General features: G+C 50.1%; 1 protein-coding gene across 2 annotated transcripts in view; it reads left to right on the top strand.

Annotated features, from left to right (window-relative positions):
- The first annotated feature begins 2,015 nt into the window (after positions 1-2,015).
- Positions 2,016-16,373, top strand: part of ATP9A (ATPase phospholipid transporting 9A (putative)) — a 174,864-nt gene continuing 160,506 nt past the window's right edge. The window contains exon 1 of one of the 2 annotated variants that reach the window (XR_008496086.2): positions 2,016-2,375. Coding sequence is in view for 1 of the 2 variants with exons in the window: in XM_054467116.2 (XP_054323091.2) it covers positions 2,089-2,375 (287 nt within the window). In the remaining variant the exon portion in view is untranslated. The remainder of the gene's footprint in view (positions 2,376-16,373) is intronic. The other variant, XM_054467116.2, reaches the window with a different exon arrangement.

Below are 16,373 nucleotides of genomic sequence, written 5' to 3'. Positions count from 1 at the left end.
GCGCCCGGCCACGCCCGGGTGATTTTTAAGTATTTTTGTATTTTTGTTTTTTAGTAAAGATGGGGTTTCACCATGTTGGCCAGGCTGATCTCGAATGCCTGACCTCAAGTGATCCGCCCACCTTGGCCTCTCAAAGTGTCAGGATTACAGGTGTGAGCCACCGTGCCCGGCCTCCTTGGTCTTCTCTTGTACGCTGTGTAGTAGTGGGGTTGAGAAGAGGGTGTGGAGTTTGAAAGGGGGATGTCTAGCAAAGCAGATGGGAGATGGTGGGACCCACACTGATGCCGTAATTGGTGTGTCAGGGTGTTTACGCTTCTTCCACGCAAGAAGCCTTTATTGAGTGCCAACTTGTGCCATGCTATGTATGAAGCATCATTTTAGATGTAGAAGAGACAGCAGGAAGCAAGGCACACCAGGCCTGTTGGCTGGAGAATGCTATTTCCTCTCCAAAGGTGCAATGCAGCAATTACTAATGACATGCTTCTTTTCTTGAGGAACTTCTCTGGGGCATGAGATAAGTCACACTTCTTGGTTTGAGATCTACCTCAGACACTGGGATATTTGGTGGCTCCATCCTGTATGATAGCAAACACAAAGGGCATCCACTTGCTGGCAGTTAGCACTAAGTTAAAAAAACAAAAAAATAAAACAAAAGAAAAGGGCCAAGCGCAGTGGCCCGTGGGAGCAGGGAAGGGCTTCTGGTGAGAGTTGGAAAGGTGGACTGGGCCAGATGCTCTTCCTTCGTCCCAATTAAATCTCTATGGCATTTAGCAAATGCCAAGGAAGAGCCCAGCACTTTGGGAGGCCGAGGTGGACAGATCACATGAGGCCAGGAGTTCAAGACCAGTCTGGCCAACATGGTGAAACCCCATCTCTACTAAAAATACAAAAATTAGCCAGGCACATCTATAACCCCAGCTACGCGGGTGGCTGAGGCAGGAGAATTGCTTGAACCTGGGAGGCGGAGGTTGCAGTGAGCTGAGATTTTGCCACTGCACTCCAGCCTGGGCGACAGAGGGAGATTCTGTTTCAAAAAGAAAAAGAAAAGAAACTGCCTCCAACATGATCGGTCATTAGATGTAACTATGTAAAAGTCAGCTTTAGATTAGTTTATATGGTATTACATTTTCAGGCTCTTTAGTTACATATTGATTTTTAAACTCCCTCACTTTGTTCCTTCCCACTGTTTTTTTTTTTTTCCTGCTCTCATAACTTTATCAGGCCTTTGAAAAGTTCATGGGTCCTAGACACTGTGCAGGAGGGTGTGGAAGTGAGTGTGGATGTGGGCTGCAGTGGAGATAGGTGTGTGTGTGAGACCGTGAATCACAGTGACAGGTAATGCAGGGTGACTGTCTGAGGCCTGAGAGTGGGGCCCATGTGCAAGCCCAAGAAAGTTGCTGGTGTGAGAATGAGGGTGTTCACATTATTGAAGGGTGTTTGGATGAAAGAGGCAGGTGCATGTGCGTCATGGTGAGTTCCCAGAATCCAGATAGAGAATGAGGGTGAGGATGGTGAAGGTCAGAGGTTGAAGGAGTCTGACAAGCTGAGGGTCCCTGTGTGACTGTGATTTCTGCGGGCACATGGGTGTGAGGCTTGAGAAACTGGGTGCATGGATGATGGTGACCAACAGGAGGGTGAGCGTGTTATGTGTGTGTGCAGGACTCACATGTGATTGTGAATGTTGGATGTTGCAGGTAGTGAGCAGTGGCAGGTGTGTGTGTGTGTAGGGCCTGGGCGTGAATATGCACGTTGGTGCAAGAGTGAGTGAGAATGACTGATGGGGTGAGCGTGGCCGGGTGCCCGTGTGATTGTGCATGTCAGATGTTGGTGGGGATGAGTGTCACAGCTCGCGTGTATAGGGCTGGGATGTGATTGTGAATGTGGGATTTTGCGGGGGGTGCGGCGGCAGGGTGCGCGCACGGCGGGCGTGGGCGGGGGGCGCGTGGCCGGGTGGGCGCGCGTGGGGGGCGCGCGGCGCGGGCCGGGGGCGGGGACACTGCAGCGGTCGCGGCGGCGCGGACACGGCCCGGCCGCCCCCCGTGGCAGGCGCGGCGCGGAGCGAGCGGGCGCAGCGCGGAGCTCGGGCCCATGGTGCGCCCGTGTCCGTCGGTCGGGCCGCGCGGGCGGCTCCGCGCGTGGCCCGGCGCTCGCGAGCTCGCCCCCTCGCTGCGGGCCCGGCCCGCCCGCTGCCGCCGCCTCCTCCCCCGGGGCGGCGCGGCGCCGGCGGGCGGCGGCGCGGAGGCCGGACCGGGCGGCGGCCCAGGCGGCGCTGGGGGCGCGGCGGCCAAGGCGGGCGGCGCCGCCGACATGACGGACAACATCCCGCTGCAGCCGGTGCGCCAGAAGAAGCGGATGGACAGCAGGCCCCGCGCCGGGTGAGTGGGCCCGGGCCCGCGTTTTCCTTTGTCCGCTCCTCCCGGAGCCCGGCGCTCGGGCCAGCCTGGCCGGGCCTGACAGGTTGGCCGCGCGCCGCGCCCGGCGCCATGAGCCCGGGGCAGGGCTGGGGAGGCGGGAAGGTGGGGAGGGGGTCCCTGCGCTTCAGCCCCGGGCGGCACCTAGCCTGATGCCGGCCCTTTGGGGTTCGAGCGCCCGGTTGCCTGGGCCTCCTTGCCCACCTTCCTTTAGAAACCCCGAGAAGCCGGGTCCGCCCCAGCGCTGTTTACACACTCGCGGAATTCGGATCAGCCGTGCTTTCTCACCGTTTTATTGTTCCGTAATTAATATCTGTCCGTAATTAATATCTGAGGTAACGATTTGGTCAGTGTCACACCGAGCTCTGCGCTTGGAGCATTACTTGGGAGCCCAGATATGCTCAGCTTTTAGGGGGGCACGGCCTACGCCGCGGGGTACCCCATCAGCGCCCCTGGGTCCCAGCCTCAGGAGGCTGCGCCGAGACCACCTGCGCCCCGGTGGCCCCTTCCCCCTCCGCCCCGGGTGGACCCGAACCAGCAGTCGCAGGAGGGTGGGAGGGGCTCCTACTGGCCGCTTGGTGACACTACCCCTTGTGTTCTCCCCCCACAATTTGGGGGAAGGAATCCCACGGCTGGGACAGGGGCTGCCACCTGCTGTGCCCTTCCCTCAGTAGAAGACCCCGAGGGCAGCTTATGCGCGGAACAGGCGAGGGTTTTTCCGCATTTGGGAAGAGGGGACGGGTTGGTATTTTGCGCCTCGCCGTCTTCCTGTTCGGAGGATGGCAGCGTGACCCGTTGAGGTTTGCGAGGCTCTCGCATCGCCTGCCATAGACTCACCTGGGCGTGAGGGGCGGGGGTGGGAAGGACGAGGGTGGGCGCTGGTGCAAATGCAGATTTCCCGGCCCCCGCCTAGACCCGCCAATCAGAGTTCTGGGGGGCGGGGCCTGGAGATGTGCATTTCCACAAGCCGCGCAGGTGAGGCTGGAGCCCGCGGGAGGCTGAGCGCGGTGTTGGGCGGGGCCTGCGGCCGCTCTGCTCCGCCCTTCCTCGGGCGTCTGGTCCTCTCTGGGCACTTCCCGGTGGCGGCCGCTTATTGCAGCGTCAGTTGCTCGGAACAGGAGACGCAGCGGGTGGAGTGAACCATAAGGGTGGCTTCACCAGGTGTCAGTGGAATCTTAAAAAAAAAGAATGGTGCTGGCGGCCATTTTGTGGGGTCTTTGTCCCTGGCTTCCTGAATCCTCCGATGAAGAGGCCTCGCTGATATTACCCAGAGGAGGAAACTGGAGGTTACGGAGGTTAAGGGCTGTAGGGAAGACTGCAAAATGGAGATTGAACTCCGGATTGTCTGAACCCAGAGAGGAGTGTTCCCTCACTCCTCCCCTCTCTGTTTTGCGTTTATTATTATTATTATTATTATTAAGACGGAGTCTCACTCTGTTGCCCACGCTGGGGTGCTGTGGCGAGATCTCTGCTCACTGCAGCCTCCGCCTCCCGGGTTCAAGCAGTTCTCTGCCTCAACCTCCCGAGTAGCTGGGATTACAGGCGCCCGACACCACGCCTGACTAATTTTTGTATTTTTAATAGAGACGGGGGTTTCACCATCTTGGCCAGGCTTGTCTTGAACTCCTGACCTCGTGATCCACCCACCTTGGCCTTCCAAAGTGCTGAGATTACAGGCGTGAATCACCGCGCCCGGCTATTTTGTTATTTTTTTAAACGGGAGTGTAGGAGAGGACGGTCTTGCTATGTTGCTCAGGCTGGTCTCAAAACTCTTGGCCTCAAAGAATCCTTCCACCTCAGCCTCCTGGAAGTAGTCTGCTGCGCTGGCGTTTTTTTTTGGAGACAGAGTTTCGCTCTTGTTGCCTAGGCTGGAGTGCAGCGGTGTGAACAACGTCCGCCCCCAGGTTCAAGCAATTCTCCTGTCTCAGCCTTCCAAGTAGCTGGGACTACAGGCGCCTGCCACCACCCCCGGCTAATTTTGTCTTTTTAGTAGAGGAGAGGTTGCGCCATGTTGGCCAGGCTAGTCTTGATCCGTCAGCCTTGGCCTCCCAAAGGGCTGGGATTACAGGCAAGAGCCACTGCGTCCGGCCTCCTTTGTTTTAATGATGACAATTGACTTGAACACTATGCCTGGAACAGTGCCTGGTACATCGTACACCCTCAGTAAATATTGTAATGAATTAATATGATCAGTGGAGTCTAAAATCCAGTGGTTATTAATTTGTGCCATGAGCAATTATGAGACGCCTACTATGTGCAGGAGCCACTTCAGCTGATGGGGATGCAAGGATGAATTAAAGAAGACCTGCCCAACAGGTGTGGGTGTCCTGACCCTGGCTGTGCATTGTAATCACCAGGGAAACTTAACTACCCTTTTCTGATCGATTCTAGACCTTTGAAAGAAGAATTTAGGGTGGGACCTGGGTGTCTAGCTATATGTTTTTCTAAGCTCCCCTGATGATTTTAATATGCAGTCAGAGTTGAGAACTTTTGAGTCAGTACATGAAGGAAAAATGCAAATATTGTTCAAAAGTGATCATTAGCGTGATAGAAACATGAACCGTTCATATGGAGACCCAGAGGGAGTGGTGCAGATAATTTTATTTAAAAGTAAGTTTTCTAGTTTGTGTTGGAATGGAGCATCACAGCCCCTTTAGAACTTGCCAGCTTTGGAACTAATCTTTCTTTTTTTCTGAGACGGTGTAGTTTCACTCTCGTTGCCTGGAGTGCAATGGCTTGGTCTTGGCTCACTGCAACCTCTGCCTCCTGGGTTCAAGCAATTCTTCTGCCTCAGCTTCCCAAGTAGCTGGGATTACAGGCACCCACTACCACGTCCGGCTAATCTTTGTATTTTTAGTAGAGACAGTTGTTTCACCATGTTGGCCAGGCTGGTCTTGAACTCCTGACCTCAGGTGATCCACCTGCCTTGGCCTCCCAAAGTGCTGGGATTACAGACGTGAGCCACCGTGCTTGGCCTGGCACTAATCTATTTCTGTTTTTTTTTTTTTTTTTGAGATGGAGTTTCACTCTTGTTGCCAAGGCTGGCACGATCTTGGCTCACTGCAACCTCCGCCTTCCAGGTTTAAGCGATTCTTCTTGAATCAGCCTCCTGAGTAGCTGGGATTACAGGCATGCACCACCATACCCGGCTAATTTTGTATTTTTAGTAGAGATGGGGTTTCTCCATGTTGGTCAGGCTGGTCTCGAACTCCTTACCTCAGGTGATCGGCCCACCTTGGCCTCCCAAAGTGCTGTGATTACAGATGTGAGCCACTGTGCCTGGCCAATCTGTTTCTTAAACAGTGACATGGATTTGGATTCAAATCGTGTATCAGGGTTGCTGTGCATTTGCGTAAATGCTCTTGTATATAATCTGCGTTTTCAGGAGTAGCAACATCAAGGTGGGAATCCTGAAGTTTAGAAACTCTTGAGAAGCACAGAGAGATGGAGGAGCTTCCTGAAATAGAACTGGGGGCTGGGGGATGGCAGCGTGAGGGCTAAAGTGGGTGGGTGGTTAAAGGAAGAAGAAAGAAAATATGTAATGGGTCAGGCTGTCTGCTGGATGCTTGAGATAAATAGGGCTGTTTTAATCCTTACAACAACCATGTGAGTTTTTGGAGTTAATCCTCCCATTTTAGGGGCCGGGTGTGGCGGTTCAAGCCTGTAATCCCAGCACTTTGGGAGGCCAAGGCGGGCGGATCACTTGAGGTCAGGAGTTCGAGACCAGCCTGGCCAACATGGTGAAACCCTGTCTCTACTAAAAATACAAAAATTAGCCGGGCGTGGTGGTGATGCCTGTAATCCCAGCTACTGGGGAGGCTGAGGCAGGAGAATTGCTTGAACCCAGGAGGTGGAGGTTGCAGTGAGCCAGGATTGTACCACTGCACTCCAGCCTGGGTGAAGAAGCAAGATTCCATCTCAAAAAAAAAAAAAAAAAAATTCTCCCATTTTATTGACAGGGAAACAAAGATTCACTGATATTAATGTGTTCATGGTCTTGGAGGTTGTAAGTGAGAGGAGGCAGTTTTGAACCAGATCCACCCATTTCACCTAATGGTTCTAGGCAATAAAGCTGTGAATGGTTGGAAGATTTGTGGTTAAAAAAACCAAAAATGATGCCACATGTTGTAGGGGACAGAATGCAGTTATTTCTGGGGTTACTCAGCGAATGTTACCAAGACATGCAGCTTATTTTTGGAGGAATCCCCTGGCTTCAAAGTTCTTTTCTCTCTTGAGAAAGTTACCACATCCTGATGTTGAGAAAACTTTTGAAATGGTGTAGTTAGGAAACAAGGCATTTCACCTCCATTGCTGGAAACCATTTTATGACATCATGCCCTTTGCTTATGGCTGAATGGAGCTCCTCTTGTGGTGAAATGGCAGGGATTATTTGTTAGGAGCCAGGACGCAGGAGTCCATTGAGGAGCTGGGTTCACACCCAGGCTCTGCTGCTTACTAGCTGTGTGATCTTGGGAAAATAACTTTACCTCTCTGAGTCTCAGTTGTTTCATCTGTAAAATGGGAATGACAATAATTATGTATCTCCTAGAGTTTTTTAGTCTATGTAAAGTTTAGGAGAATAAGTGCTCAGTATGCCTTAGGTGTTTACTAGGGCTAATGGTGATCATTAGGTGTTTGCATGAGGTTTACCGTTGGGGTCTACAGTGCGCTTCTTTGAGAGGAAGGGCCTTTTATGAGAAATTTAGAAATATTATGAATTTCACTGCTTTTTCCTGATCAAATTCAGGAAAATGAATAACTATGTAGAGCATTCTGTCCAGGTATATCGAGGCCCTGGTGTGATGTTGTGGCAAGGATGGGAGCTTAGGTACCAGGTGGCCCAAGACTTTGCCTTGTTGTAACAATCTACGTTTTGTGGCCACATTGGATGAGGATGCTTTGATGCGTGATATATTTGGATTTGGGGGACTAGGAAGTTTTGAATATGAATCAGATTGAGAAAGAAGAACTGAATAGGTACGTTGTCTACCACAATTTTTAAAACAGCTTTATTGAAGTATAATTTATATAGCATACATCTATTGAAAGTATGTAAACTGGCCAGGAGCGGTGGCTAATTCCTGTAATACCAGCACTTTGGGAGGCCAAGGTGGGCGGATCAGGAGGTCAGGAGATCCAGAGCATCCTGGCTAACACAAGTGAAACCCCATCTCTACTAAAAATACAAAAAAATTAGCCGGGCGTGGTGGTGGGCACCTGTAGTCCCAGCTACTCAGGAGGCTGAGATAGGAGAATGGCGTGAACCCGGGAGGCAGAGCTGGCAGTGAGCCGAGATCGCGCCACTGCACTCTAGCCTGGGTGACAGAGCGAGACTCCATCTCCAAAAAAAAAAAAAAAAAGTATGTAAACCATCGATTAAAAAAAAAACAGGTGTATGGAGTTATGCAACAATCACGCCGGCATGGGTTTTGAATGTTTTCATCACCTCCGAAAGTCTCCTCCAGCCCATCTGCAGTTCATCCCTGCCCTTGCCCCAGTCCCAGGCAACCAGTGATCCGCTTTCTGATTCCATAGGTTTGCCCTTTCTGGAAATTGTCTATCAATGGAATCACACCACATGTTGCCTTTTGTGTCTGGCTGCTTTAATTTAGCATGAAGTTTTTGAAGTTTCTTTTTATTGTGTAATAGAATTTCAGCTGGGCTCGGTGGCTCACACCTGTAATCCCAGCACTTTGGGAGGCCGAGGCAGGAGAATTGCTTGAGCCCCGGAGTTCAAGAGTAGCCTGGGCAACATAGTGAAACCCTGTCTCTACAAAAAATAAATAATAATAATAAAAAAAGCCAGACATGGTGGCTTGAGCCTGTGGTCCCAGCTACTTGGGAGGCTGAGATAGGAGGAGTGCTTGAGCCCAGGAGATCTAGGTGGCAGTAAACCCTGATCATACCACTGCACTCCAGCCTGGGCAACAGAGTGAGACCCTGTCTCAAAAAAAAAAAAAAAAAAAAAAGCCATTTGTGGATACATCACCTTAAATCTTTTTGTTTGTTTGTTTTTAGACAGGGTCTCGCTCTTGTCACCCAGGCTGGAGTGCAGTGGCATGATCTCAACTCACTGCAACCTCCACCTCCCGGGTTCAAGCGATTCTCATGCATCAGCCTCCTGCTGTAGCTGGGATTACAGGCGCCCGCCACCACGCCCAGCTAATTTTTGTATTTTTTTTTTTTTTTTTGAGACAGAGTCTTGCTCTGTCACCAGGCTGGAGTGCAGTGGTGTGATCTTGGCTCACTGCAACCTCTGCCTCCTGGTTCAAGCAGTTCTCCTGCCCCAGCCTCCGGAGTAGCTGGGACTACAGGCGCATGCCACCACGCCCAGCTAATTGTTTGTATTTTTAGTAGAGATGGGGTTTCACCATGTTGACCGAGATGGTCTCGATCTCTTGACCTCATGATCCGCTCACCTCAGCCTCCCTAAGTGCTGGGATTACAGGCATGAGCACCACGCCTGGCCTAATTTTTGTATTTTTGGTAGAGATGGGGCTTCACCATATTGGCCAAGCTGGCCTCGAACTCCTGACCTCAAGTTATCCGCCCGCCTTGGCCTCCCAAAATGCTGAGATTACAGGCGTGAGCCACTGACCCTGGCCCGGCCCAGTGTTATCACAGGGTCCTTAAAAGCAAAAGACAGGCAGGAGAGTGAGTGTCAGCATAAGAGAAAGATTGGGAGAGGCTGCACTGCTGGCTTGAAGAGGGAAGAAGGGGCCATGAGCCAGGGAACGCAGGGGACTCTAGAAGTTGGAAAAGGTAAGGAAACGGACTCTCCATTGGCGCCTCCAGAAGGAACACGGCCCTGCTGACACCTTCCTGGATTTTAGTGTTGTGAGGCCCATTTTGGACTTCGGACCTAACTGTAGGGTAATAAACTTGCATTGTTTTAAGCCACTCAAGTTGTGCTGATTTTTTTTTTTTTTTTTTGAGGCGGAGTCCCGCTCTGCCGCCCAGGCTGGGGTGCAGTGGTGCAACCTTGGCTCACTGCAAGCTCCGCCTCCCGGGTTCACGCCATTCTCCTGCCTCAGCCTCCCGAGTAGCTGGGACTACAGCGCCCGCCACCATGCTCGGCTGATTTTTTTGTATTTTTATTAGAGACAGGGTTTCACCGTGTTAGCCAGGATGGACTGGATCTCCTGACCTCGTGGTCCGCCCGCCTTGGCCTCCCGAAGTGCTGGGATTACAGGCGTGAGCCACCGCGCCCGGCCAAAGTTGTGCTAATTTGTTACAGCAATGAGGAGAAGCTGTCACACACCGACGTGTGCTGCAGACCCTGGGAACAGATTGTCGTGCTCCTCTTTCCATCCCGCGGAGGGGACTGGAGTCTAGACAGGAATCTGCCGCCTGGGTGGAGGCATCAGAGGCATTTCAGAGGTCCTACATTTTGCCTGAGAGCATAGAGCTTACGTCAGCATGTTTATGTGACTCATTATCTGATGGTGGAGGAAAAAGATGAATATTTATTTAGTACCTTCAGTGTTTTGGCTCTGAACTCATGTTTCCTCTTTCATGTTGCACAATGGCCCTTTGATGTTGGTATTTTTTTTAATTCTTGCTTTACTGATAAGGAAACAAAAATGCCCTTTCTCTTTGATGTGATGGAGGTGGTGTTAGGTAGGACTCTCATTATTCTCAGGACTTACATTCTTGTTTTTTTTTTTTTTTTTTTTGAGACAGAGTCTCACTCTGTCACTCAGGCTGGAGTGCAGTGGCGCAATCGAGATTGAGTGAGCCGAGGTCACTGCAACCTCTGCCTCCTGGGTTTAAGCAATTCTCTGCTTCAGCCTCCCAAGTAGCTGGGACTACTACAGGCCTGCGCCACCACGCCCAGCTAAATTTTGTATTTTTAGTAGAGACAGGGTTTCACCGTGTTGGCCAGGATGTTCTTGATCTCTTGACTTTGTGATCCGCCTGCCTCGGCCTCCCAAAGTGTTGGGATTACAGGGGTGAGCCACTGCGCCTGGCATTTTTTTTTTTTTTTTTGAGACAGAGTCTTGCTCTGTCGCCCAGGCTGAAGTGCAATGGCGTGATCTCGGCTCACTGCAACCTCCATCTCCCAGTTCAAGTGATTCTCCTGCCTCAGCCTCCCGAGTAGCTGGGATTACACGTGCCTACCAGTATGCCAGGCTAATTTTTATATTTTTAGTAGAGATGGGGTTTCGCCATGTTGGCCTGGCTAGTCTCGAACTCCTGACCTCAGGTGATCTGCCTGCCTTGGCCTCCCAAAGTGCTGGGATTACAGACGTGAGCCACCGTGCCCTGCCCAGGACTTGCAGTCTTTATTTAAGTCATTGTGAGCACTGAATTTTCGAATACCGAACCATTGCTCTTACGGGAAATAAGAGGTTAGGTTCCTGAGAGGCTCTGGTCACGTTATTTTTGTTGACTGATCGATGAAGAACCTCGTTTTAGGTGTGTTTCTGTTTTTTAAAAACCCCATACTTAATGTACATTATTGATTCATTAACATCGAACTCACAGGCAACAACTCTGTAACTCAGGCCTGGAGGCAGCTTATCTGACACGTGTATTTTTTCCACGTGGCACGTCCCAGCCTTCCTGTGCTTAGAGATACTAGTTAGTGCTTCTGCACTGTGCTGAGGGGCCATTTTAAACTGCAAAACCATCAAGGAAAAGCACAAAAATGCACAAATCGTGGCAGTAAGAGACCACAAAAATGACTCCTATTTGTAGTGTGAGAGCTGCAATGAGAAGCCTTGTGTCACCTCAGCTGGGAATGTGTGTGTCTGGGGGCGGGGCAGGGAGGAGCAACTCACCATTTTGGCCACACTGCACGCATTCATGAGTGACTGTGAAGGGGCTGCAGCTGTTGATTTGGGATTACAAGTTTGAGGGATTTGGTGAATTTGCAAATACAGAAATTATAAATTATGAGGATCAATTGTATATAGTGGGATGGGTATGTGTTTCAATGTCCTTCCTTTGACAAAGTGGAGGTAGTATTAGATATGTGACATGTAGGGGTGTGTGTACATTTTATTTTATTTTTAAATTTTATTTATTATTATTATCATTTTTGTGACAGAGTCTTGCTCTTGTCGCCCAGGCTGGAGTGCAGTGGTGCGATCTCGGCTCACTGCAACCTCTGCCTCTGAGGTTCAAGCAATTCTCTTGCCTCAGCCTCCTGAGTACCTGGGATTACAGGCACCCGCCACCACGCCTAGCTAATTTTTGTGGTTTTAGTAGAGACAGAGTTTTGCCCTGTTGGCCATGCTGGTCTCGAACTCCTGACCTCAGGTGATCCACCCACCTCGGCCTCACAAAGTGCTGGGATTACAGGCATGAGCCACCGCACCCGGCCGTGTGTGTACATTTTAACATCCTTTCTTTGATGTGGAGGGAGTATTAGGTATCAAGCATATAGGGGTATGTTTTGAGGGAGGGGATTGTGCTGGTGGGTGAAACCCAGAGACACCCCCCTCCTCGGCCACCGACCTTCCCCTCTCTGGACTGGCATAGAGAGTTGCACCAACAGCTCTTTGCCCCCCTGGGATGAAAACAGTGGAGCAAGCCTTGGCAGCGGCCCATGGGGCTATGCTCTCTGTCCTCTGCCAGCGCCCAGCTGCACTTGCGCCATCCCCTTCAGTTACAGAGGTCCTCCCTTGCTCTGCCTTGTGCTGACCAAAACCAGACTAGCCGCTCTCTGCCCGCGTGGAGACCAGAAGATGTGTTGTTGCAAACCCACAGAGGGACTCTGAAGGATGGAGTGTGGACGTGGGCGCCGTGCCTGCCGGGCTTCCCTGCAGAAGGGCTCTTTCTTTTCTTTTTTGAGACAGAGTCTCATTCTGTTGCCCAGGCTGGAGTGCAGTGATATGATCTCGGGTCACTGCAACCTCCGCCTCCTGAGTTCAAGGGATTCTCCTGCCTCAGCCTCCTGAGTAGCTGGGATTACAGGTGCAGGCCACCATGGCTGGCTAATTTTTGTATTTTTAGTAGAGACGGGGTTTCACCATGTTTGTCAGGCTGGTCTCGAACTCTTGACCTCGTGATCTGCCCGCCTTGGCCTTCCAAAGTGCTGGAATTACAAGCATAAGCCGCTGCGCCCGGCCCAAAAGGGCTCTTTCTACTTACTCTACAGCTGGCTGGCGAGAGGAGGTCCCTGTAGTCCAGTCCGCAAGGAGACCTTGACCTCTGCCTTGCATGCAACAAGTTGGAAAAAGGAGGCAAGGCACTGAACCAGCCATCTTTGGACTTTTGTCCCTTACTTCTCAGAACAGAATGTTCTTTTAGTGTCTTTACCCAGATGGAAATGTTGAAAGTCAGTGATAAGGGCTGGCTGTATTTTATGACTGCATTTGAAGCGGAGGGGATGAGACGTGTCTTCAGGGTCACTCATGAAGGTGGTGACTTTGGTTTAATTTGGAAAGAAAAAGACTAGTTGTAACATTTTTATTGATGACATTTAGAATGATTCTGATTTTAATAACTCGTATCTGTTTTCTCTAATTTGTGTGAGTTTGAAAGATTAATATATGTATGAAAGCTTAGCAATTATTTTTATGAGCCCTTCTGTTTGTACCAAATGATACTTGCTTTCTTGTTGTAGTCATGCCAGGAAGTTTCCTTTTAGAATTTAAATAAAAGGCAGTCAATTTAAAGAAAACCATGAAGTCTGTAAAGAAAACCATGAAGTCTGAGATTTGTAGATACCCCAAGTCATGCCTGACATTTAGGAAGTAGTGGCCCATGCTGAAATGTCATAGTCTAAACACATAATGTTACTGCTACAAGGGGAAAGAAATAGGATAGTTGGTTGTGCTTATACATTTAAAACCTTTTTTTTTTTTTTTTTTTTTTGAGTCGTACTCTCACTCTATTGCTCAGGCTGGAGTACAGTGGGTGTGATCCTCAGCCTCCTGGGTTCAAGCAATCCTACCGCCGCAGCCTCCCCAGTAGCTGGGATTACAAACATGCACCACCATGCCTGGCTAATTTTTGTATTTTTTTATAGAGATGGGGTTTCTCCATGTTGCTCAGGCTGGTTTCAAACTCTTGAGCTAAAGCAGTCCGCCAACCTCAGCCTATCAAAGTGCTGGGACTACAGGCGCCAGCCACGGTGCCTGGCCCTGCTTTTATTTTTGTCTAAACAGAATTTGCAGAAACTCTGGGGGAAGATAGTTGGAAGAGGCCCCGTGCCAGCAGGGAAAGGCTTCTGGTGAGAGCTGGAAAGGTGGACTGGGCCGGATGCTCTTCCTTCGCCCCAATTAAATCTCTCTGGCATTTAGCAAATGCCAAGGAAAGCCTGTTGGCGGTGGTCCCCAAGGAAGAATCAGTTTGTAGTGTCAACAGTGCCTTGCTCCTAACATGGGCCTGGCAGGATCTCCCACATGCCGCAGGCAGTTTGCAGTGATGAGATAAAGTCAGGCTTGGGGCCGGTCTTGGTGGCTCACGCTTGTAATCCCAGCACTTTGGGAGGCCGAGGTGGGTGGCTCACTTAAGGTTAGGAGTTCAAGACCAACCTGACCAACATGGTGAAACCCTGTCTCTACTAAAAATATGCTGCGCCTGGCCGATATTTTGGGTTTGATGATTCCCTGTTATGGAGGCTGTCCTGGGTATTGTAGGATGTTTAGCAGCATCCCTGGCCTCTGCCCACTAGATGCCAGTGCCATCCCCTCCCCACCTTGTGACAATCAAGAACGTCTCCAGACATTGCCAGGTGTCCTCTGGGGGGTGAATGGCCCTCAGAGCCACTGGACTAAGGAAGCTGATATTCACTGAGTGGCCATAGTCCTTTTAAGGTGTCTCATCCTGTCTTTTTAAAAAAAAAAAAAACCGAAAACAAAACTCAAGACATCTGTTGGATGAGAGATTCATATAGTCTGGACTATTGTTCTTGCTATGAGGTCAGCTTTCTGATTTAGTAATTAAGGAAGCTTTGTGCTGTTAGAACATTTGGGAAATGTTGCAGACGTGGATCCCCCACCCCTCCCCAAATTTACATGTTTGAAGCTGGAACCCCCAGCACCTCAGAATGTGACTGAATTTGGAGACGGGGCATTTAAAGAGGTGATCAATTTAAAATGAAGCTGTTAGGATGGGCCCTTTTCCATTCTGCCCGGTGACCTTATAGGAGGAGATTAAGACAGAAAGAGAGGCTGGGCACGGTGGCTCACACCTGTAATCCCAGAACTTTAGGAGGCTGAGGCAGGTGGATCACCTGAGGTCAGGAGTTCAAGACCAGCCTGGCCAACATAGTGATACCCCATCTTTACTAAAATTACAAAAATTAGCTGGGTGTGGTGGCGTGCACCTCTAATCTCAGCTACTAGGAAGGCCGAGGCAAGAGAATTGCTTTAACCCAGGAAGCGGAGGTTGCAGTGAGCCAAGATCATACCCCTGCACTTCAGCCTGGGCGACAGAGCGAGACTCCGTCTCAAAAAGAAAGAAAGAAAAAAAAAAAAAAAAAAGACAGACACCAGAGAAAAGACCATGTGAGGACATAGGGGGAAGGTGGCCGTCTACAAGCCAAGGAGAGAGGCCTCAGGAGAAACCAACCCTGCTGACACCTTGTTCTTGGATTTCTGGCCTCCAGGACTGTGAGAAAATAAGTTTCTGTTGTTTAAGCCATCCAGTCTGTGATATTTTATTATGGCAGCCCAAGGAAACTAATGTAGGAAGCATCTCATTTATTGCCATCTTGGCATGTGTGGTATCTCTTAGTGTTATTAAGCTTTTATTTGAAATTAATGTCATGAATAGTGCAGCTATGAACTTTTTTTTTTTTTTTTTTGAGATGGAGTCTCGCTCTGTCGCCCAGGCTGGAGTGCAGTGTCACGATCTCGGCTCACTGCAAGCTCCGCCTCCCAGGTTCACGCCATTCTCCTGCCTCAGCCTCCCGAGTAGCTGGGACTACAGGCGCCCGCCACCACGCCCGGTTAATTTTTTGTATTTTTCATAGAGACAGGTTTCACCGTGTTAGCCAGGATGGTCTCGATCTCGTGACCTGCCCACCTTGGCCTCCCAAAGTGCTGGGATTACAGGCGTGAGCCACCGTGCCCAGCCGCTATGAACATTCTTGAACACATCATTCAGTATGTATTATGTGGCTTTGCTGGGCCCTAGGGTATATTTGTGTTTAGCTTTAGAAGAAAATGATAATTTTCCAAAGCAATTGTACTAATTTATACTTTCACCAAGCTGGTCAGTTGTTCCATGTCCTCACCAACACTTGGTATTGTCCGTCACCTTTTGTTTCAGCCATTCTGATGGGAGTATAATGGTATTATAAGAATTTTTTTTTTTTTAAATTGAGATAGAGTCTTGTTCTTTCACCCAGGCTGGAGTGCAGAGGCGCGATCTTGGCTCACTGCAACCTCGCCTCATGGGTTCAAGTGATTCTCCTGCCTCAGCCTTCTGAGTAGCTGGGATTACAGGCCCGTGGCACCACGCCGGCTAATTTTTGTATTTTTAGTGGAGGTGGGGTTTTACCATGTTGGTCAGGCTGGTCTCAAACTCCTGACCTTATGATCTGCCCGCCTTGGTCTCCCAAAGTGCTGGAATTACAGGCGTGAGCCACCATGCCCAGCCAATAAATTTATGTATTTATTACTTATTTTTTATGTTTTGAGATGGAGTCTCGCTCTTTTGCCCAGGCTGGAGTGCAGTGGTGCAGTCTTGGCTCACTGCAGCCTCCGGCTCCTGGGTTCAAGCAATTCTTCTGCCTCAGCCTCCTGAGTAGTTGGGGTTACAGGTGTGTGCCATCATACCTGGCTAATTTTTGTATTTTTTTTTTTTTAGTAGGGACGGGGTTTCACCATGTTGGACAGGCTGGTCTCAAACTCCTGATCTCGAGTGATCCACCTCGGCCTCCCAAAGTGCTGGGATTACAGGCATGGGCCACCATGCCTGGCTTATTTATTTATTTATTGAGACAGTGTCTTACTCTGTTGCCCAGGATGGAAAGCAGTGGTGCGATCTTGGCTCACTGCAACC

This window comes from Pongo pygmaeus, chromosome 21, assembly GCF_028885625.2.
Source record: "Pongo pygmaeus isolate AG05252 chromosome 21, NHGRI_mPonPyg2-v2.0_pri, whole genome shotgun sequence".
Taxonomy (NCBI): Eukaryota; Metazoa; Chordata; class Mammalia; order Primates; family Hominidae; genus Pongo; species Pongo pygmaeus.
This window is presented reverse-complemented; position numbering and strand designations above follow the sequence as displayed.